General features: G+C 40.5%; 1 protein-coding gene across 1 annotated transcript in view; it reads left to right on the top strand.

Moving 5' to 3' along the window:
• Positions 1–793: 793 nt before the first annotated feature.
• The window catches only part of si:ch211-276f18.2 (glucose-fructose oxidoreductase domain-containing protein 1), a 41,145-nt gene continuing 27,383 nt past the window's right edge, over positions 794–14,555 (top strand). Inside the window, exon 1 of the mRNA XM_034707007.1 lies at positions 794–1,578. Coding sequence (XP_034562898.1) covers positions 1,326–1,578 — 253 coding nt within the window. The 5' untranslated portion in view covers positions 794–1,325. The remainder of the gene's footprint in view (positions 1,579–14,555) is intronic.

The following is a 14,555-nucleotide window of genomic DNA, read 5'->3' as shown; positions in this document are numbered from 1 at the left end:
TTTATTCCATGTTCTATTCATTTCTTTGAACTTTGTTGATAGTTTCAAATTTGACTTAATTAAGATGTAATAATTGTCGTTTTTACAATATTTGTTACTTTGTAATGGTGTACTTTTTTAGCCAGGTCTGCCTTGAAAATTGGGTTTATAATGTAAACAGTTTATTTCTTATTAGTGGAGATACAATGTTCATGCTAATTTCTATCAATATAAATTATTGCAGTTGTGGAATCATTGGGTTTAAGTGTCAGCTCAGATAATTTGCAGGGCAGAGGCCCATGCAAAACTCCTTCACTACAAATTTATATTGCAATAAGTTTCATAATAAAGCCAAGTTTTGGTGCATTCTTATTGTTTATGCATGTGGACCTTCTCCTCAATGTATGAACTGCTATTAGTAATATCATCCTAATGGCAACACTAGCCAAGGGGGCATGAGTCTGAAGGTCAGGGGTGTTGCAAAACATTATGTGTATTCTTCAGGAGCTAAAACCTGACTTGTCACTTATTTGGGAATTATCTTTATGGACCCTTCTTAACAATAAGGCTAAAGTGAACTCAGCCGTCTTTCCCATCAGTCAGAGACCTTAGGGGTAAAAATTAGAAAAAGAAAAGTCAAACCAATAAATACTTTTTGTTTGATTTACGCTGCTACATTTGTTTGTCATATTAAATTGAATTAATCTGGGGGTCTTCGACATATAAACATTATAATGTGTAGCTTGTAAGATACTTTTATTTCTAAACTGTGTGACTAGCAGCGTTTCCTGGTTCTGTCTCTGACTTGACTGCGCATGTCTGTATTGCCTCCAGCATAATAGCGCTGCTGCCGCTGCTGCTGCTGCGGATCCTCCGGGGAGCATTCAGAGGGGGACGGCGGTGTTTCTGTCAGCATGCCGGCAGATAAATCTCCTCTCCAGCTCTCTTTTACTCTTTGTATCTGAGAGAAAACTCCTGCTGGAGGACAAACATTCAACCCGAGGAGGAGGAGGTGACATGCCCTTCACTGCTTGGCGCAGTCTGTGCGTTGCTCGCTGTCAGACGGGGACGAGGTAGAGACCGGAATGGTGCATTTGAATCCTTCGTTCTAACACCGAGGAGGACTGGCTTGGTTTTTCTGTGCTGAGTGTTTTTATTTAAGGGAATTACTACATTTAATGCCCGATCGTAGAACTACGAGGAAATGCAGAACGGGCGGTGTTTGGCTGCAGGTGGATGGCCAACCTGACAGTCCCAGGCGCCGCTTCCCTCCCCTGCAGCTCTGGCTCCATCCGGAACTATAGAACCACACACACAGAACCATATCAGACTATTTAACCCGAGCCATGCTTCCTGGGGTCGGCGTGTTCGGCACCAGCCTGACCGCCCGGGTGATCATCCCGCTGCTGAAGAATGAAGGCTTCGCCGTCAAAGCGCTGTGGGGCCGGACGCAGGAGGAGGCGGAGGAGCTGGCCAAGGAGATGAATGTGCCGTTTTACACCAACCGGATCGACGACGTGCTGCTGCATCAGGATGTGGATCTGGTCTGCATCAACCTGCCGCCGCCTCTTACTCGCCAGATCGCAGTCAAAACACTGGGTGAGTCCTGCTGCTGCTGCTGCTGCTGCTGCGAGAGGGAGGGAGGGATGCTGCGGCCCTGCAGGGTGGGGGTCGATGCTGGGTGGCGAGCTGACAGATATAGGCACCAGTCTACCGGTACCCTCACGTGCAGACTTTGTTGGTTTGTTGTCCTGCAGATGAGATGGCTTGGAACTGTTAAATAGGTGTGGCTGTAGATGAGATACTAACAGTTTCATTGATGAAGCTGATGTCTTGGAGTCAGAACTGAAGCTGGAGTGCCCATGAGCAAAGATTGGACTTGTCTTTAAGAGCTAATCAAGAAATTATTATTCATCTCATGAGCACAAGATTTCAGATTTGATCTTTGACCTTTTCTGACATGATGTGTCAGATCCTCTTGCCTAAATATGGATGTTATGCATAAATCATTCATCCACTGCAGCTCATATTTAGACTCCAGTTCCCCTCTGTCATTGTCTTGAAAAGTACAATTCAGTGTGTCAAAAGTAGCTTTTTAGAGTTCAGTAATGAAACAAAACCTTCAGCTTTTCTGCATGTGGTTTACATCTTGGCAAAAAAGGATTCTCCCCTTAAACAGTGACCTAGGTCAAATTCTAAACTTAACCTGTGTTAGTGAAAGTGAGCACACAGAAGCCCAGGAGAGGAGGCCTGAAAGCAGACCTACAAAGAGAGGTTGTTCTAGTTTCAATCTGGAGCAGTGCAGCTTATTTTGGAGATTGCTGTGAGAGAAAGAATGGTGGCAAGCACTACTGGGCCGTTACTCTCTCCACACACACACACAGGCTTTATTTACCCCACAGTTTGGCAGCAGGGCTCAGCTGGCAGGGAGCTCTAATGGGTCAGGTTTGTGACTGAGAAACAAACGGGTCTAAAGATGCTTAACGCTGCGAGAACTAACGGCTAATACCTGGGGAAAAAAATCTAATTACCAATTAGAAGTTGATCACACACAATACCAAGAATGCAAGGTCACAACTGTTTTTGATAAACCAACTAGATCCAGGGAAGGTTTCAGATCTTTTCTCATGGATAACTAGATCTAGATATAGAATATATATCTTTCATATCATTACTGCTGCATATTTATTTGCTGGCAACAGAACTAATAGTTTCAGTTATTATGTGTCTTGAAGGCCCTGAACTCTTCTTCAGGTTCAACATTGAGTGCAAGAGTTGTACAGTAAATGTACAAGAATCATGCAGTCAGTGTGCACATGATTTAAAATGAGACTGTGTCTTTAAAGAATTGATTTTAGATCTCACTTTCAGATTCACATTGCAGCTGCAACATCTGCAGTGCAACACCTACGATACTCAGATTAATCATCAAATGGTAAACAAACCTGAAGACACCAAATATCAGAGCATGCTTTAATGAATAGACACAACTCTGGTACAGCATCCTAATGAACGAATCTGTTCTAGTAAGACCAGACCTACAATTCAACGATGATACGTTACCATACCATACCATACCATACCATACCATACCCTTCTCACAGAGACTGGCACTAGAGGAGGAGAGATAACCATACGTCATAAACTTTACTAATAAACACATTTGACTTACTTAAATGTCCTCTATCATTTCTCACAATGTTAGATGTTTAATATGCAACCAGTCCTCTTCTGCCAGTGGTTTTCACTTTTCGTATTCGTGCACGAACAAGAAGAAAACACAATGTCAGCCTGGTAGAATGTGTGTCCTCGACATTAACACACTCCTGAACTAGTGGGAATCCACTGTCTTCATATCCGTCTCGCTTAATCGAGTGTTTGCCGGGTATCTGTGACAGCAGCGATGATGCATCCATGTGATACAAAGATCCAGACTCGGCATGCACAGGCAGCAGTAGGCTGGGTCCGGTGAGCTGCTTTAGAGTGACATCAGATGGACTTTTATTGTAAATTTATTATGCAAAATGAGAAAGTGGTGACAGCATGACATGTTTCAGGTTATGAGAGTATTGCGCGTGCACACCTTGCAATTGAGATGGTTACACAATAGATCACTCAACCCTATAGGACAGGACAGGATACATTGTTATTAAGTTTTAGTGTGTCCCTCAGTCTACTCAGCTGTGATGTTCTGCTGTACACGCTGCAACACATTCACGCCTGCATCTGCCTCATACTATTGGCAGACAGAGATATTATTCAGACTCTATTACTTTCTCACTATAATCACACCAGGCAGGCCATTTCCATCAGTCATTCTCTCTTACACAGTGTCATTTCACCAGCGACACTGTGCTCCAACACACTCAGGGATGATCAACTGTGTGACTCAGTTTAATAAGCGAGGCGGAGAGCAGGATGCTCCTCTTGTCAATAAGCATCAGGTCACTCATCAGACTCCAGGAGAGCAGAGTGACCTGACAGCAATGAGAACACCTACCTGCAAGTAAGTGTGTGTGTATGTGTGTGTGTGTGTGTGTGTGTGTGTGTGTGTGTGTGTGTGTGTGTGTGTGTGTGTGTGTGTGTGTGTGAGTGTGTGTGAGAGAGTGTGTGTGAGAGAGTGTGTGAGAGAGAGAGTGTGTGAGAGAGAGAGTGTGAGAGAGAGAGAGAGAGAGAGAGAGAGAGAGAGAGAGAGAGAGAGAGAGAGAGAGAGAGAGAGAGAGAGAGAGGGACAAAGAGCAGTGTGAGACTTGAATGGTCCAGGTCTTATGACTTGAATCCAGCTTAAATGAATTTCACAGGTGTTATATGAAAGAGCATCAGACTTAAGCTGGATGTCACGGTGTGTCTGCAGACTTTTTGACAGATCTGATGCTTTTGAGATCCCCTTTTCTTCATACAAGGCTTTTGCTTTTGTGTTAAAGGGGTCTCAAACTGTAGCCTGGTTGACCTTTCTCGTATTAGAAAGGTTAAAAAAATGTGCATAAAGCTGCCTGTGACTCTTTAAGTAAAGGTGTAGCTATCTTGGCATCCAGACATGAAGATAAGGCCTCTGTGGCTTCATTCATTCTCACACTGACACCTTGTTTGTTCACCAGCTCACTGTGGAGTGGTAGTGTGAGCTAATAAGAGGGACATGCTTGACTGATAGTAGACTGCCTGTTATGACGATGTTAAACTAATGTCAATATATAACCTTTTCATTCGTGCCTTAGAATCTTAAACGTAGTCCTGTGTGAAAAATGCATGCACAAGCCAGCTGATCCTGAGCCAGGCTCACTCATCATGTCCCAGTGAACTTGACTCAACCTGCACACCAGTGGCTGTTAACTTGTCAGTGGCCATTCTTTCCCACTCTTTCCTCCTGGCTCGTTTCCTCACAGCTTCATTGTGTGAGCGCAGCCTGTTCCTTCCCTCCCAGATCTCTTCCTCAGCCGCCCTCACACAGCCAAGTCTGGGTCCAGCTCTGTTGGACAAACATTACACAGTGTTTGCAAATTCTGGTGATTCAGGTTCGACGATCAGAACAAATCAGAACATCCAAATATTTCTGTTAATATGTTTAGAAAAACAACACTATAGAGTTTTGGATTGGTGTGGTTCTCTTATTGAACCTTTATTAGCCTTCATTAAGCCAGGTGAGGCCCACTGAAATCAGACTTCAGAGTTTCTAAGAGAGACCGGGCCATGAGCAGCAGCAAAATTAAGTTTAAGAAAAAAACAATCATTAAGTTCACAAAAAACATTCAAGTTTTAAATGTTGTATAATTATTATCATAGTAAGCTGCTACTCCATAAGGTACTGTACCTGTACCTGTACCTGTACCTGTACCTGTACCTGTACCTGTACCTGTACCTGGAAAGCCAGTTTGAATATCCATCTGTCTCATTCATTTAACATCATATCAAAAAATGTAGGGGAGCAAAACTCAAGAATTCAGATGCCAAGATCTCACACTTTCACATACTGATCTTATTGCATAAAAGTTAATGTGATGGTATTTTGGACCCAAAAGGTCAAAGGTCAACTGCCCTGTGAAATCATAATGTCTTTGGAAGACAATTTTCTGACTGGTATTCCCATCCTGTTTTTATGAGTGGGATATTTAGGGAAAGACCAGAGGAAATATCTTCTGATTCAGCACAAATGTCATATCAGACTAAATTATAGACTAGAATTTGGTTACGTAAGGTCAAAGTTCAAGAACTCTGTTACTCAAGCTGTCAAGATACACCAGTATTGATAACAATTCTTCTAAGAAATGAAATGTTGACTTAGTGCTAAAAATAAGCATACCGCATTAATCTGTAACTAATCGGTTCATGATAGGGGCTGATAATGTTTTTTATGCTGGTTGCCATCTGTAGAAGAAGGTGTGGCAGAAGGAGAAGACTCAGTAACCAGCTAGCGAGCTAGTCATTACCACAGTGTGTTGCTGCTTCTGCAGCACAAGTAATATCAGAGGAGATGAAAGATGTAAGCAAAGTACTTTACTGGCTCCAAGAAAAGTTAACACACCAGTTTTGAAGTTTTTGGATTTCTTAAAAAAAGAGTTTTGTTTAATCAGAAGTTTGTGTTTCATATCATTAGAAATGGATGATGACATCTAAATATGTAAGTCAATCCATTTACTAGTTAAGTTTATGAAGTTTCGTCTTGCTTCTCCTTAATTCGACTGATGGCATGTTATTTTCTAGGTTCTGTTCCTGAATGCAATATCAAGCCAAAAGCTGGACTGTATTTATTTATATCTGGTTTACTTGTTTTTTTTCTAGCAACAAAACAACATCAACTACCTAGTAGTGGACACTCCCCTCTCTGTGTCCCATGTGTACTTGTTTAAAAGAGAGACGTGATATGCTTTGTTGGGCTTTGCAGTTATTTGTGCAGTCTGAATTTATCCCAGAAAGTTATTTGATGTAGTCAAACAATATTTTCCTCACACCGCATGTGTATATTTTAACTATTGGATGGGTGGTGTTTCACTTCTTTTTGAGGCAGTCTTAAAAATAATTTCCAGCTATCAGCTACCCTCAGAATGATTGGTGCCAATTTAGTGGTGACAAAAAGCTTTTTAGATTTGTTTTGGATTCAGGAGGGAGATGTTGCAAACACAGTTATTGTTATTGTACTGTCATTTTAGCTAAAGTGCACTCTTCAGTTTTATATTATTTTCACTTTAGATGGTCCCCCATTATTTAACAATGTAATTTCTCATAGCTCTCACATTGCACACTTGTTTATGATCTATTCAACCATTTAAAATATGATGGCATTAGCAGCGTACCTGTACTTCTGTCATGGTTGTGAGGGGACATCAGACAAGATGTTTGCAAATCTTACACAGAAAATATTCTGTAAGTCACTGTTGAATAAATCCAGGCCCTACTTCATAAACACATTTACATGGGGTTGTCAAATTAAAGCTACAATAAGCATTAAAATAGTTAAAACATAGAATCGATGATTGTATTCCTAAATGTGTCACAAACCTCTTAGTCACAGTTAAATAAAGTTCAGCTGTCTGAAAGTAGAGACATGATGGGGAAATTCAATGAATCAATATTAGTATCAGCTGAGATGACCACTGGGATTATCCCTACTTGACATCGGCCAACATTTCAGTACATTGCATCACTACAATAGATGACATCTCCCTGAAGTCTTATGCAACCCGTGTGTGTGTGGTCACTGAGCATTCAGCCTTGTGAGAACGCAGATCTGACTTCCTCTTCTGTCAGGGTGTGTGAGCTGATTGTAATCTGCTGCTGACTGCTGACCTCATGAGCTCTAAGTTGATAAGTGTGATCGACTTCTACAGCAGAGGAATGTGATCTTTGGCTACGGGGACATTCAACAGTTTGTCTTATTTTCTGTCCTAATGTGAGTTCAGCTGAGTCCATTATCTGCCTTGAAGCCGGAACTATTTATACTGTGCAGAGGAAATGTAACAGACTCAGGTAATTTAGGAGTTTGGCAACTTTACAGCAGAAGTCAAACTATTGCACTTAATATTAACCCATTAATAACCAACTGACACACATAGAAACATGAAAAACTGAGTAGAGACAGAATGATAAAGAAAAAGTGTCAGTCATTTAAAGCAGATGTTAATGATCTGAAATAAGTCAATGTAATGAATTAAATGATAAGTAAAATCACAAATAAAAGAGACTAAAAAGATGTTTAACAGCCACAGAGGTAAAATTTCATAAGTATGTTTTATTGAAATATTTTGTATTATATATTTTTCAAATATATAATAGTTATAATTCTACAGACATAGTCCCTCTAAAAGAAAAAAGAAAATAATTTGAAAATACAGAAAAAGATGATAAAAGAAGTATAGATAAGTATTCAAAAATAAATAGTAATAAACCTGACAGCCCAAAAAAGTTAAAGAAAATTAAAACTTATCAAAAGAAATAAACAGCAAAATAAGTAGACAAAAATACGCTTCCAAAAAAATCTAAAATATATCAAATAATTAAAAAAGAAATGTCAAATCACATAAGAGAGACAAACAGGGACTCAAAGGACAATTTAAATGACTAAATAGATTATTTAAATAACCAAAGAGTTGTCAAAATACTTATTAGAAAGGTAGAATAACTTAAAATAGAAGTCAAACTTCTCTAATGAAGTTAAAAGAAGAAGAAAAAGAAATGTTAAATAACTTAAAATAGGTAAGATAATCGAAAGAGATACATGGAAGTCTTTTTAGTTTTTAAATATTAGAAATAGAGATATTGGATGGCTTAAAAGAAGTCAAAGAGTCAAATAATTAACATGAAAGAGACAACAAATAACATAAAATGATGTAAAACAACATAAAGAAAAGACTCAAGTGACTTAAAGAAGATTTAAAGGATATGTATGATTATAAAAGAGGTTTGAATTAGGTAAAAAGAGACATAAAGAGACTGAGAACGGAGAACAAAGGTTAAACTCCCCTGGTTGGCTGAATGTGAACTCAGGTGTTAACTAACATGAGGAACTTTAAATGAAGAGGAAATGGAAAAACACTTTTCAGAGTCAACAAGATGCTCCTCGTGTTGTTCAGGTTTGACCCGAGCCGGCTCGTCTCCTCAATCAAGAACATTCTCATTGCAGAGAAACCAGTCTGTCCCGTTCAGCCGCATCACTCCTTCTTTTCATTCTCTCCTTTCCTCTGCTTTCTCTTTTCTTACTACTGTGGCATTCCTCAGGCGTCTGATGTCACTCAGACTTTCTCTGAGGCGGCAGAGGGAGACTCACACTGTCTGCTCCAACACACACACACACACACACACACACACACACACACACACACACACACACACACACACACACACACACACACACACACACAGAAACACACCATTCCGCTTACAAAGACAGACTCGTTTGAGTTGCCTGAAGCTTTCTTGGCCTCCAGCTTGTGAGAGTTTAATTTCTTAAAGCGGAGGAGAGTGAAGCTTCTTGGGTTTGTTTCATTTTAATACATCACCTTTTCTAAACCTCAAGAATTCAGACTGGCTGGTGCATTTATTAGAGCTTAAAATAGTATATGTTTCAAATTTGCCAACTCATCTTTTCTCCGTTATGCAGATGTTTTATCTTCAATACCTGCCTCTATACAGCAGTACCTTTTAACATTGTCAGAGCTGGATTTCATTCTTTAGAGCAAGAAGGAGGCCGAACGTGGCCCAGTTCACAAATCTATAGGATGACAGTATTGTTTGTGGTTTTGGGTCTCACTTAAGTAGGTGTGGAAAGGCTCTCGGGTGTCACTATTCAGACGCCACTTTTAAGTTTCCATCTTTGACGCCACAGAGAGAGCGTACAAGAATTGGTTGACATGTCTGCTGATAAATGACATATTTTTTGGTGTGCATAGAAAAAACTAGGTCTGTTTTCTTGCTACTTTCTCAACTTTAGGTCTCCTTCTGCCCAATTTGTTTGATGAAGACCAGGCGAAGAAGCTAGTGCTCTAGCCAATAGCCTCAAGATTTTAAATTTGAAACTTGATTGTTTGGTGGTTGGATTACTGAATGATAGAGAATCAGCTCTTTGGCTCCCTTTTGGCCTCACTTTTAAAGACTCTGCTCTTATTTCCCCCCTCACGTTCTTGCTGCGTGTTGTCAGTAATAGCTGTTCTCTGTGTGTTCGTTCCACATGCTGAGCGGGAATCTGAGAGCTGAACTGAAACGTAACACTGTGAAGAGTTTCAGGTGCACTTTGTGTAGTTTCGTTTTGGCGGTGGGAGGAGGAAGTTGAGGTAGAGAAAGGAGTCCTTCAGCTCAGCTCGGCTTGACCCTCACAGTGATGAGCAACAGGCATGGAAGTGAATCTTTTAATAGCTGCTGTAACGACACCTCATGACGTTTGTGTAAAGCCCCCTTCATCACTTGGTTCCATCATGTATGAGATTGGGAAATTAAATAAATTCTGGTGTTACTTAAAGTGGAGACGTATCATAAACCACGAGGAGGAGGTCAGAGAGCACCACAGAACATGATGCATTCAGGTCTGATTCTGCATGACTAACTTACTCAATCCAAGTGTTTAATCTGCATCAAATCCTCTGTAAGATCCTCTGTAATGAGCAGATACTGTTGGGACAGATTCACAAATCTAGACCAGATAAACACTGACATCTAACAGCCAGTGGAAGGCTTTCTCAACCTCTTTAAAGCTCATCCAAAATACATCAGATCAGATATCATAGCATGTTCTAATGCTGCCTCATCCCCGCAGACTGCACCAGACTGTGCTGTCTAAGAATAGCATCTTATTTATCACAGGCCAATAATATTCTGGAGCACAGGAGTCGACCGAGCATATTGGGGGATTACCCAATCCTCCGTATAGTCCCCCAACCCGTATGATCACTTATGTTGTTTGTCCTCTCCTGTAACATGAACCACAGCAGCTTTTGCCAAACTCATGTCTTCTCCCACAGTAGGTAAGACACATCCTCATACCCAAACATACAGATTCAACTCTTGAAACACGCAGGTGAATGTTTTGACCTCAAAGTCCAGGGGCCTGTTGCATGAAACTAGGATAAGGGATTAAGCCGGGATATGTTGCTTATCCTGGCTCAACTTATCCGTGATCCGGTTGCATGAAAGTAGGATAGGAGGAAGCAGGATATTCTATGACATTAGTTACCATGGAGATTTAGTCTTTGGAGCTAGCCTGCTCCAGACCAGGCTAAGTTCCAGGATCTATTTAATCTCATCCCTTATCTCAGTCAGCAGTCACCACAAATGGAAACTAATAGTTATTCTGCTGTCCACTACACATTGTTATCACATTCAACTAGACCCACAGTCATTATTTAAACATTTGTGATCATTGATTTGTAATCATTGTAGATAAATGATGATTTTAGATGTTGCAAATTGCAATTAGATAATTTAGTTTCCACACACGCGATATATAAAATACACATCCCATATAAATACACAGAGAGTGATATGATCTTCCTTTATTGAATAAGGATAATAAAAGCAGGTAAACCATCAGCTCCTTTCAAAACTGAAGCCACACAGTGACTCTACAAGATAGAAAGCATGGAATCAAAAGCATACAACAAAATAATGCATACACAATCAGTCTGTATATAATGTCTGCACACTGAAATAAATGCAGGCCAAATCCATACACAACAAATTAACAGACAAATTAATACATGCAGTAGCCTCCCTACAAGCTTGTATACACAATATACAGTGCAATTATAAGAGGTCAAATTAATTCAAATTTGAATATATATATGTCTCTGCCACTGCAGGCCATATATAACTGAAATTTAAAGCATGTTAACTAAAGTAATTCAACTATATTGGTCCCTGATCAGGGAACACGGCAGGCGTACAGTGTACTTACTGGATCATCATCATCATCATCATCTGGCATTGGTGGCTCCAGCAAGGAGATGGTGCTGCCAGAAACTGCAAGGCAAACCAAAGTCAGATAGTCCAAATGGATTAGATATGAATGTGCTTACATCACATGTAAAGATGGAAGAAGGTACCTTGTATGAAGCGGTTAGCCTCTTGGGGGGGACATGCATTTGTTTCTGTCCCCCCAAGGATCCCCTCCAAAACTGGCCTGCCTTTATTTTGTGATAAGGCCATGTCTTCGGCTGGGGTGAGGGCGGTGGGAGGTGACCCACCACCCGTTCTTTGTATTTGGCCTCTCTTTTTGACGGCTAAAACAGTACATAATTTGTGTGAGCAGGCACCTTCTGGGTACAATGTACACTTGTGTAAGTATTAGTCAGGGGGGCACTTACCATTCTGCAAGATGTTCATGTATTTGACTTTTACTTGCTGCCAAGTTATTTTTGGCCCAGTCATGTTTAAGCCACACACACACACACACATACACACACACACACACACACACACACACACACACACACACACACACACACACACACATATAAAGAAAGTTTCTATCTTGTCCTGTAATTAAGTATATACATATATATACACACAAACACACTTGCAGGATAAGATAGGAGAAATTTTATTTCTCCCAAGGGGAAATTAAATCAGAGAGTTATACAGTCTGATGAAGTTATATTTACACAATTTCAAACACATCTGCATCGATTCCACAACAATTTTAATTTAGTGATTATCAAGAGTGTAAGTGTGTACATGTGCACTACTTACGCATTCAGGCGATCTGCAATGGTTTCCCAAGCTTTTTGGCGCTGTTTAATTATTGATGCTGTGTTGCCTTTCTTTCTGATTTGATCTTTCACCTCTTCATATGCTTCCATGAGGATCTCCGCTTCTGACGGTGAAAAGTATGCCGCACGCGTTGCCATGGTGAATCAGTGAATCTGCGATCGATATCTGGGGTCTATTTAAAGAAGCTGCGTACGCGCACTTAGCCAGGATTGGTTTCCCCTGGCTTGATGAATCCGTGTCTGCTCATCCTGGCTTGGTCTTTGTGCAACCGACTGAGCCTGGACGCTCTTGTTTTGGATTGGGTGAACTCGGCTCAGTCATTTATCCCGGATATCTTAATCCTACTTTCATGCAACAGGCCCCAGGTCTCACCCTGAAAAGCCTCTCAACTCTGTGTTTTATTCAAGCTTTTTGTCTTTAAAGGGATAGTTTTTCTTCTTTGTTTTGAAGTGGGGGTGTATGAGGTATTATCAATAGTATCAATAGAAAGTGTGTTACCCTCAGGGGATCCTGGACAACTCGGCCTCTTTGTTGAGAAACCGGGTGGAGAACTGAAACAGAAGCTAGGCTTACAACTGCTTCAGATGGGGCCAATATAACCACATGATTTAGCTAATTTAACACAAATCTGACCCAAACATTGATGTTAGCATACACTATACCACAAATCACATCCTTTATGAGTGGACTGTGAATCAGCCGCTCACTGTGTACTAAAATATGAACAATTATACTTCTCAGACAGAGAAAATTTAATATAAAGACCTGCCTCTAATACAAGCCTTGTCCAAATAAAGGACCTAATTTATCTTCCTGCTGGATGTGTAATACACAAAACCTCTGCTCACACTTCCACCATGACAGCTGAAGTGATCCAACTTCATTTGTTGTGTTTCATTTTGTTTTAATGTGTCCCAGATATAAGAAGACTCTCTTCCAAATTTTGTCAGTGGACCTTCTACTGTCCCCAGGGACATGGGGCTGCAAAAGAAAGCACTATTAGTCTACGTATACTTTGGTTAGGTTGTATAAGGTTGCAGCCTCCATGGGCAGTTTCTGTCAGAACAAGCAGAGGCAAACTACTTCAGCAATTTGTACCCAAAGCTTTTTGTACCTTTATAGTCATTCAGTCCCCAAAAAATGTAAAAAGAGTGTTTTATTGTACCAGAAGTCTTTTTCAGCTTTAGTTTTACTGAGCAGCTGCAACATGATCAGGCCAAATATCTTCAATTTTCCTGAAGACTGTAAATGTTAACCTGGTTCTTCACATGATTATTTCACACAAAAGATTCTATCACAGGCCGTAATGAAATCACTGTCAGTATTAAACAGATAACAAGCTGAGAAAATGGATTAAGATGTCAGATGCTCCGAGGTTGAGTAATGGCAGGGCTTTATCAGTGTGAGTCTTTCTTGACAGCTCGATCACAATGAAAACTTTATATGAGGTTCTGTCACCTGGTACTTCATCTTCACCCTAATTAAAACCTCCTGTGATGAGGTGCCACAGTGCTGCACACCATGGGCAGGCACTTGTAGACCTTTCAGTGGATCTTTAATGAGACTACAGACTGGTGACGTCAAACTTTTTTCTAAGTTAGTGGGTGATTTGATTCATTCAAGTGTTTTTAACAGAATGAATGAGTGCATAACTAAACCAAAAAGGCCAATTACATTATTTAGACTATGTTTTATTAACTAGATGAACTACCCTTGTTGTCAGTTATCAGCATATTTAGTCTGCATGTTTTGATTCATGTATTAGACAGCAGCAATGCTTCATCTTCACCCTGATGATCTTTCAGACACCTGCTCTGACAGGCCACCAAAAGGCACAGAGCTAATTATAACCTGCTGCAAAGGGCAGGCGGGCGTCATCATAAATACATGTTCCCACCACTGATGCTCTTATGCAACTGCACTTCCGATCAGTGATGAGCTCTCTGGCAGCCCACTCAACTTTTTTTAAAGGGACAGTACGCCCCCAGGTAGACTGTGGCTGTGAGATAATGCTCCCAGAGAGAGGAGTCAGATATTTTTATTTTAAAGCGGCAGGTTGTTTCTGAGTCAGATTTTGTTTTTTTGTTGTGAAAGTTTTATTTTGAATGAAGAAAGTGATAAAAGCATCTCAGCTTGGGGCCTGTTGGTTGGCTCTTTCTAGAAGTATACAAGTGAAGCATCTGTCCAGACTCATTGTGCTGTCAGGTCTCTATTTTATTCAGAAAATGGGATTTAGCATGCCAGGCTAACCAGCTTCCAATCAGAAAGACAGGATAGTTGTTTGGTTGGTTGCTAACACTCACACTGATTCCCAGAAGATGTTGAATCTAGTTCCTATTGTCATCACCTGCTGAGTAATTGGCAGCTTCTTCACACTCAGTCAG

This window comes from Notolabrus celidotus, chromosome 17 (genome assembly GCF_009762535.1).
Source record: "Notolabrus celidotus isolate fNotCel1 chromosome 17, fNotCel1.pri, whole genome shotgun sequence".
Lineage (NCBI taxonomy): Eukaryota > Metazoa > Chordata > Actinopteri > Labriformes > Labridae > Notolabrus > Notolabrus celidotus.
The sequence above is the reverse complement of the archived record's forward strand: the minus strand, read 5'-3'. Positions and strand labels throughout refer to the sequence as shown.